The sequence below is a fragment of the Cannabis sativa genome, chromosome 2 (assembly GCF_029168945.1).
Source record: "Cannabis sativa cultivar Pink pepper isolate KNU-18-1 chromosome 2, ASM2916894v1, whole genome shotgun sequence".
In the NCBI taxonomy this organism is placed as follows: domain Eukaryota; kingdom Viridiplantae; phylum Streptophyta; class Magnoliopsida; order Rosales; family Cannabaceae; genus Cannabis; species Cannabis sativa.
In genome coordinates this window covers 5,759,917-5,768,608 of record NC_083602.1, presented here as the reverse complement: position 1 = coordinate 5,768,608, position 8,692 = coordinate 5,759,917, and the positions used below count along the sequence as shown (strand labels likewise).

Here is an 8,692-nt window from a genome sequence, read left to right as displayed (position 1 = left end):
TAAAAAATAGTGTGCAAATTTGACTTTTTGGGTTGTTTAGCACCAGAGCCAAACGAAGCCCAGTCGCGGGCTGGGGCGTGAGGCGCACACACGGCCAGGGTGAGGTCGTGCGCCTCACGCGCGAGTGATGGATGGGAAGGGGACAAAGCCCCTGTGGCTGCGTAGGCATGGGACCCGATGATAACTCTAAGATTTAGAGTTATTTTGATATCTTTAAACTTGAATTTTAAGCTAAATAATAGAGTAAATTAGTGTCTATATTATGTAATTGTGTTTAGTTTGTTGAGCCTTTGTAATAAATGGAAGTGTGTGTGTGTGTTAGTAAGTGTTAAATAGACTTATGTTGTTGTTTTTATGTGTGTTAAGCAGAAAAAATACAAGAATAGGTATTTAGAAATGTTTGGGACAAGGAGGAAAAGGAGCAGAAAAAGGCTTACTGCTGACTGGAATTGCTATAGCAATCATCGCGTAGCAATTTGTCAGCCCAGTAAGTGTATTTTGGCAGAAAGTCCAGCTGGCATTAATGAAGAAAAAAAAGGAGCTGAGGTGGCGAAAATGTGACCAATGACTCAACTAATAGGTGGAAAATGAAGGACAAGTGGACCATGACTTGGATTTCCAATTAGGATAAACTTTAGTACCCTAATTGGGGAGCAAAAAGAAAGAGAGGACATAAGATCTATGGTGGCTGCACTTGGAGAGGTGCTAGGCTATTTTTAGCCTAAGTTTTGGGTCACATTTTATAGTTGTTTTTCTTCTTTATTATTATTTTTGGAATAGAATTACGCTTGTTTTCTTTGGTTTCAGGTTTCTACATTTGGAATGTATAAATTGGACAAATTTCTTAAAATAGTGATCTATAAAATAGAGAAATTTTTGAAAGAAAATAAAGCTGAAAGTTAAAGTCTAAATTCGACTATGTTCTGTTCATATTTTGGAAGAAGTCAAAACATAAAAGTTTTAGATCTCTTTTTTATCTTTCTAACGCATCTTTAATCAGCCCATTTGGAGTTTGTATGAGAAAGTTATGCCTATTTTTCTAAAAGAGATCGAAGCAGAAAATTCCATCTCGCCGCGGCGAGATTTCCATGGCCGCGGCCAAAAAGTCTGGGCAGAAACGTGGTTTTTTGATGCACTTCTGGCCGCGGTGAGACCACTTTTGGCCGCGGCGAGCGTCCGTATGGTCAGGGGTATTTTTGTCCGACGAACCCTAAAAATTAGTTATAAATAGAAAACTGCGATTGGAAGTCAAGAGAGGCGATTTGGAATCCTAAAACACAGCAGAGAGCGGCAGGAAGAGCATAGTGATTCAAGTGAAGATCCAGAATTCATCCACCAATAGTTTCTTTATTTATTTCTCTTTAATTTATTTATGTTGAATATTGTTATAGGAATGGTTATGGATTTATTTCTGAACTAAATTTTCCATTTAGGGAGGATGATGATTGTTGTTTAATGTTTTGCCTAGTTAATGTTTAATTGCCATTCCTTCATTCTTGTTTGTGAAATTATCTTAATTTGTTCTTACTTTCATGTTTAAGATTGATCACCTTGTGCATGCTTTATGATCTCAATTCGAAATCTGAAAAGTAAGAATTGAGAATGCTAAAATTTGGATAATCGATGTTCTATGTGAAACGAGAGTATTCACATGACTTATGTGACAAGTAGATTATTACCTAATGCTGATTTCATGTTAGTTTAATTAATGAATTAATTAGATAATATGTGATTTAGAACCTAGAAGATCTGAAAAGAGCTAGGTTACTTTATAATCTGTCATTCACTTCAAGAATAAGATAGCAATTAGGCATTAACGATTTGGGTAAACAACAACAGGATTCTCCTCCCTATCATCTCATCTTGCTTAACCTTTAACTGTGTTATAAGTTTTCTGAATTACTTTAATTCTTTTAAATCAAAATTATTTTCGATTTGCCAAATAGAATTATAGGTATAGTTTAGTAGTAGTTAATCCAATTCCCTGTGGTTCGACCTCACCTGAGTGAGTTTACTACTTGATTGCGTATACTTGCGTAGTATTTAATAATTTTCGCAACAAGAGGAAGGTAGTATGAAATTTCAGAAAGCTAAGTACAGAAAAGAAAAAGAGAGAGGAGAGAGTACAAAGAAGAGAAGAGAAGACCAAGAAGAAGGAGAAGAAGGCAACTTACAAAGAGAAGACTTGAGCTTCCAACTCATTTCTCTTGCTCTCCTCTTCCATTTTGTATCATTTTCTACTCTTTAATATTCTCTTAAACTCCATGACTCTATTATTTTCTGGTTTTATGTTGTTAATTTCAACTATGAACTAAAATCTTTGAGATTTGGGTGGTTATGAACCCTTGTATGGACTAGTACTTTGATTTTGCAATGATTAAGTAATCTTGTCTTTGTTCAATTAGTTATGATAAAATGTTGATTGAATGTTAATTTTTGGCCAGCTTTAACATTTAGCAAGCTAGATCTTACTTGGAAAAGTAAGACCTAGTTGAACTCCTCTAATTGATGCATGATTTTTTAACCCTATTTTAGGTGTTAATTAGTAGTGAACTAGACATATTTTGCTACCATGCATAACTAAAAATTTGATGCTTTATTGGACTATTTGTGATCTAATCTGATGTAGGAATGCATTGTTGAGATTATGAATGGTTTATTGCAAGTTTTGGAAAAAGCTTGCTGGTTTTTTTGAAATCTGTTAACTCTGCCAGGATTATTGAGTCATTGCTAGGTCATTGTTGTATCAACTAGGACATACAAGTGGAAATTAATCACCCAAGTCTATTTTCCAAATCTGAAATTATCACCACTTTAATCACTTTTAGCTTCTTATTTTTAGTTTATTTAGTTTAGAATATTATTTCTCAAGTTTAGAATTAAGATTATAAATTTTTCTCTTGAATTAATTTGTTACTTTGTTTTATTTTTATTTGAAATTCTTGGAATTGCCTTTAGTTGATTTTGCATTATTTAGTGAAAAGTTCCTGTGGAGACGAACTTTGATTACTTATCATTGTATTACTTGTTTGTGATTGTGTACACTTGCGCAATTATAAATCAATATAAATTTTCACAACACCCGACTGTTGACAAGTGAATTTGGAGGTGCCACATGGCACCCGATGTCGGCTAGAGAGGGAAAAATGGGCCTGTTGAGCTTTTGTCCTCTGTGCTCTCTTTTGGGCTTCAAAAATGCCAAATTTTATGCCTTTGGGCCATACTTTTGCCATTTTTTATTTTTTTTTCTTTCTTTTTACAATTGTTATTTTCTCGATCAAACACAAACAAAATTAAATCCAAACAAAATATTTTCAACACAGAATTATATCACAGTAATTCAATAAAAATATTTATTTAAAATCTAATTAATTTATAATTCTTTTAATAAAAATAATACAATTTTTTATCTTTTTATTTCTTTTTCTCAATTATGTTATAAATACTAATTATTATTTATAAACAAAGATAAAACTAATCTTAAATAAAATATTTTTAAAATATCACTTTAATTTCATGAAAATATTATTTAAAATTTAATTAACTTTATATTTTTATACTATAAAATATGTACTAGTTTGGCATTTAACAACATTTGAAACCAATAATATTGGAGAACATTGTCTCACATGGATTAAATGTAAAAGTATTGAGCCATATATAAGAACATGGGCTACTCAACTCATCACCAATTGGTTTTGAGATGGAACCCCATGATTCTCAACATGTTATTAGAGTCATATCCCTAGCGGGATTTCGATCCACACATATCCAGATGGTTAGCCAGCCGCACGAGATCCAAATAGTGCAAAGACGCTTGAGATCCGAACAAAAATTAAGCGAGCACGTGGCATGGCCTGTGATAAGGTGATTCAAGATTGGTGAGCAAAAATAGTCACCATCTTGAGGGGGATATTGGAGAACATTGTCCCACGTGGATTAAATGTAAAAGTATTGAGCCATATATAAGAACATGTGCTACTCCACTCATCACCAATTGGTTTTGTGATGGAACCTCATGATCCTCAACAAATAATAACAACTAACAACAAAAAGAAACAAAAGACACCAATTACCCATTGATTCTCGTGGATGACCGTAGATGCTTCCCTGTAGTTAGCGTCTACCTCCTTCCACCTCCAATTTGTGCTTTAGTGCAGCAAAAATTCTCCCTTTTGTGTAAAATTTTAGTGAAGAGATTGCGAGATTAGGAGAAATGGGGAATCTGTTGGGAGGAAAATAATGAAGATAAATTATATTATGAGAGGAGTATTTTGAGAACAAAATATAAAAATTAGCCTAATTTATCAATAGTATCACATATTAATTTTAGTTATCAATTTTTTCCTAATGTATGCATAATTAGTCAAATTTTCCTAAACAAATGTAAAGAAATGACTCTCTTAGCATTGATTCTCATTGCTTAGTAGTAAACATGCTTAATTATGATCATTTACAAAAGAGATTACTAAAAAGCACCATTGGTGCCTAGCACCATTTTCGGTGCCATATCACTATTGGTATAATTAAATATCGGATCTCATATAACTTAAGAAAATAACTTTTAAGCAATATCGCTAACTAATTGTGAAGCGCCATCTATGAAAGATGCTGGACACTATTGCTGCTCAATAACAATGCTCTTTACAAAATCCTGATTGCAATACTTTAACTATCGAGTCTCATATAATTTAATATAATAACTTTGAGTGAGTATTGCCACTGGCGGACCCAATGAAGGACCAGTGTGGGCTTAAGCCCATGCTGAAAAAAAAATATTTCTTTTACTTTTTAACTAAAAAAAATCTTTTAATTATTTTAATTGCCCACAACAAATGCGCAACAAAATGGGAGATCAATAGTTGAATGATAGTTTGACAGTATATCTCAAAAATGATGTATTCAATGTTATTGACAACGAGCTTATTATTCATCGTTTTCAAAACATGAAAATTCGTCGAGGACAACTCTAAAGATATGAGCTCAAAAATTGATATATTTGCTAAAATTTTAGGATACTGAGTATGTTATATATTTTGAACATCGTTTTAAATTGTTTTTTTTTTTTTCTATTAGAAGATTTTTAGTTCTTAATATTTAATATCTTTTTAGTTGGGAATTAAAATATTGAATTGTATTTTTCTTTATATTTACTTATTTTTTTAGAATATTTTTATATATAAAAAAATTTGCGCCACCCTCCAAATTAAATTCTAGGTCCGCTATTGCTACCAATGCAATCCTCTTTCTTAATATATAGCCTAGTAATAAGTATTAATTATTTATATAAAGACATCAACCGCTATTAAGGGTAGTTGACAGGTTAACATCTTCGAAAACGTTGTTTGACTTTTGTATAATCATAATTCTCTTCAACACGGTTGCCATGGAAATGGAATGAATCTTCCTACACTTTGACAGGGTCCTTTCCTTTCCTTCGCAAGACTTAGTGAAAAAAATAATGCCATATATAATGAAAAATCATCTTAAAATTAAAACCCCATCTCAGAGAGAGAGAGAATTTGGTTAGGAAGAAAAACTAAACATGGAAAGAGAGAAAAGAAGGGTTGTCATCATTGGAGGTGGCGTTGCTGGCTCTCTTCTTGCTAAATCTATCCAATTCAATTCTGATCTTACTCTCATTGATGAGTATGCTCTCTCTCTCTCCCTGATTTTATTTTTCATTGCAATTATTATTTTTATTCACAAGTTTTTAGGTAGGTGATCCCACAATGAATGATGGTTATTTGTTCTTTGAATATACATTTTTTATTGCTAATAAGATTCAAAACTAGGCACACAAATTGATGTTTTTAATCTTAATTGGGGAAAATTAAAGCAATACAGAAAAAGGGGTTGTAGCCAAAACTATTAATTATATTAATTTGATATGTTTGGTAGGATTAGAATAGGTCTCTTATGATTAGTACTAATAATTGGAAACAAAATTTGAAACAGAAAAGAATATTTTGAGATACCATGGGCAAGGTGGAGGGCAATGGTGGATCCATCATTTGGTGAGAGATCAGTGATCAACCATAGAGATTATCTCACAAATGGCAGAATTGTTGCATCAAGTGCCATCGATATCACTGAAACCGAAGTTTTGACAGCCGAAGGCCGCCTTATTCCCTATGATTACCTTGTCATTGCCACTGGCCATACAGATTCTGTTCCCAAAACAAGGACTGAGATGTTGAACCAATACCAAACAGGTAATATACTGATACATTCATTCATTTTCAATATTGGTTTTCTATGTTGTTATGCCTCAAGAGCAATTGCTAACTTTGTTTTAGCGTTGTTGTAACTTATTTCAAGAACAGAATGTGAGAAAATTAATTCGGCTCGGTCAATTTTGATTGTTGGAGGAGGCCCTACTGGTGTAGAACTTGCAGGAGAGATTGCTGTTGATTTTCCAGACAAGTTGCTTACATTGGTTCATAATGGCCCAAGGTTAATGGAATTTATTGGAATCAAGGCTGCTAGCAAGGCTCTCAATTGGTTAACTTCAAAAAAAGTTGAAGTGAAATTGGGGGAGTCAGTGATTCTAAATGATGATAATGATGATGATGATGAGGATAATGCAAATGGGGTAAAACTTTTTCAAACTTCTAGAGGAGAATCTGTGAAGGCAGATTGCCATTTTCTATGCACTGGGAGACCGGTGGCCTCATCATGGCTTCGGCGAACACTTTTGAAATCTAACTTGGACAAGCGCGGAAGATTGATGGTTGATGAGAATCTGCGAGTAAAGAATCGAAACAATGTATTCGCCATTGGAGACATTACTGATATTCCAGTAAGTGTTAAAACTACTAGTATTTCAATATTTGTTTATGAACAACAAATGGTTTTAGCCAGAATCAAAGCATAAGAAAAATGTTACATGGTTCAGATTAACTAAATAGGAAAATAGTTCATCCAAGGAAAGTGAATTTACCTCCTTAGTTTAAGTACTCTAGAAATTAGCATACATATAGTTACATTAGTTATTATGAGTGATAATATCAGATAGTGTTACAAAATAGTTAATAGGCAAAAAAATGTTAGTAGTAATTTGTTAGCTAGTTTTATATAGAGCCTATAAATATGTCAAGTGTAAGAGACTAATATGATGAACTAGAACTTGGCTCATTTGGGAGATTGACAATGTCTCGAAAAGTGCATTTCTAACTGTGAGATAGTAATGTTATCTATTGTGATTGCAGGAGATAAAACAGGGGTATTTGGCTCAAAAACATGCTTTAGTGGCTGCAAAGAACTTGAAGTTAATAATGGATGGTGAGAAAGAAAGCAAATTGGAAAAGTATGAGCCTCGTACACCAAAGGCAGTAATGGTTTCACTTGGTAGGAAAGAGGCAGTGGCTCAGTTCTCATTCACAACCGTTTCTGGAAGTGTTCCTGGAATGGTCAAATCCAAAGACCTCTTTGTAGGGAGGACAAGGAAGAAGTTGGGTCTACAACCTAATGCTACATTAATTGATTGATTACTAATATTTTGATATTTTCACCATAAAATTATTCTTATTCTTCTTCCTATTTTGTTGTTTATATTAGAGTAATTTGTGATATAAATACTTAAGTTTAATTTTTTGTTGCAAATAAATATTTAAGTTTAATTTTTGGAAGTAATAATATTTAATTTTTTTTTGTAACTCTGTAAGTATCTAACCGTGAAATGTTAAGTTATTATATCCACGTATCATATTCTTATTGTTATATTTGAACTAATTTTTTTTAAATAATAAAAATTTAATGACTTGGACCAATTAAGGATTGCCACGTGCCAATTTATTTAACCAGTGCTTACAGAAATTTTAAAATTATAATTTAGGTAGTGTTACTACTGTTGACCGAGGTTTTCGGCAACCAATTTAATAATGTATAAGAAAGCTGTAGGAAGTTTAATGCGTGAGATTTTACGTGGTTGGGGCGTTAATGAACCTTAGTCCACGAGTCTTTTGAATTTATGAGAGTATTTATTACAGAGAATGTTCTTGGTAGTTTTTCTCTCTTCGGTTCTTATGAAACCCAAAATTTTCGACTCCCGTCTTAATGTGTTTGGGGGGTATTTATAGTGTTTTTGTGGGGTGATCCCTAAAACCGAGCTACATGTCTTTCTGTATTTTTTCAGTAAGGGCACACATTCCCAACAAATATAAACTGGGAAATACATAGTCTATACCCTAGGTATCTTAGGGGTTCGGTGGATATAACCCTTTATCCCTACTTGACTGATGTGATTCCTCATAAAGTAGCTGTCACTAGGCTTATTCATCATAACGTAATAGTTGCAGAAAGGGAGTTATGCCGTCAGACTTAATACTTATGGCAGTTCCAATACGTCTTCTCCCATGCGGCATTAAATGCGAGGTGACTGTTCAAATGGGGTCTGGGGCTTCCCGGAGGTGCTTTGCTATAGCTCTGCTCTCTGAGAGTACGTGGACCTCTCATCTCTTCTCCGGGAGGTATTTTCTTTGTTGATACTCTTGATCTAAAAAGACTTAGTTAAATTATCTCAAAACCATATTCCTCAAATTCACGTGTCGGAGTCGCATTGGCCCACGTATTTTGGGAAAAATTAAGGGCAACAACTACCAAAATTTAAATTTAAATATTTATTTACAACTGGAGTTAAACTTAAGTGTTTATGCCGCAAATTACTCTTTATATTAATAAACAATAAAGG

The 8,692-nt window shown here is 33.3% G+C and overlaps 1 protein-coding gene across 2 annotated transcripts; it reads left to right on the top strand.

Moving 5' to 3' along the window:
• Positions 1-5,318: 5,318 nt before the first annotated feature.
• Positions 5,319-7,703, top strand: LOC115721327 (uncharacterized). Of its 2 annotated transcripts, none has more exons than XM_030650598.2 (4): positions 5,319-5,649; positions 5,959-6,215; positions 6,327-6,802; positions 7,212-7,703. In XM_030650598.2, exons 1-4 carry the CDS (start codon positions 5,546-5,548, stop codon positions 7,488-7,490), a joined length of 1,116 nt encoding a protein of 371 aa, XP_030506458.2. In that variant the 5' UTR covers positions 5,319-5,545; the 3' UTR covers positions 7,491-7,703. The 2 variants fall into 2 exon arrangements, with proteins under 2 accessions (XP_030506458.2, XP_060965965.1); XM_061109982.1 differs by having other exon boundaries at positions 5,581-5,717.
• Positions 7,704-8,692: the final 989 nt, after the last annotated feature.

What these genes read in the sequence shown, in the direction of transcription:
- LOC115721327 (XM_030650598.2), top strand. Translation starts at nt 5,546, where the DNA reads ATGGAAAGAGAGAAAAGAAGGGTTGTCATCATTGGAGGTGGCGTTGCT. An exon ending in GATCTTACTCTCATTGATGA is followed by an intron (nt 5,650 to 5,958) that starts GTATGCTCTCTC and finishes AATTTGAAACAG; the next exon opens with AAAAGAATATTTTGAGATAC. An exon ending in GTTGAACCAATACCAAACAG is followed by an intron (nt 6,216 to 6,326) that starts GTAATATACTGA and finishes TTTCAAGAACAG; the next exon opens with AATGTGAGAAAATTAATTCG.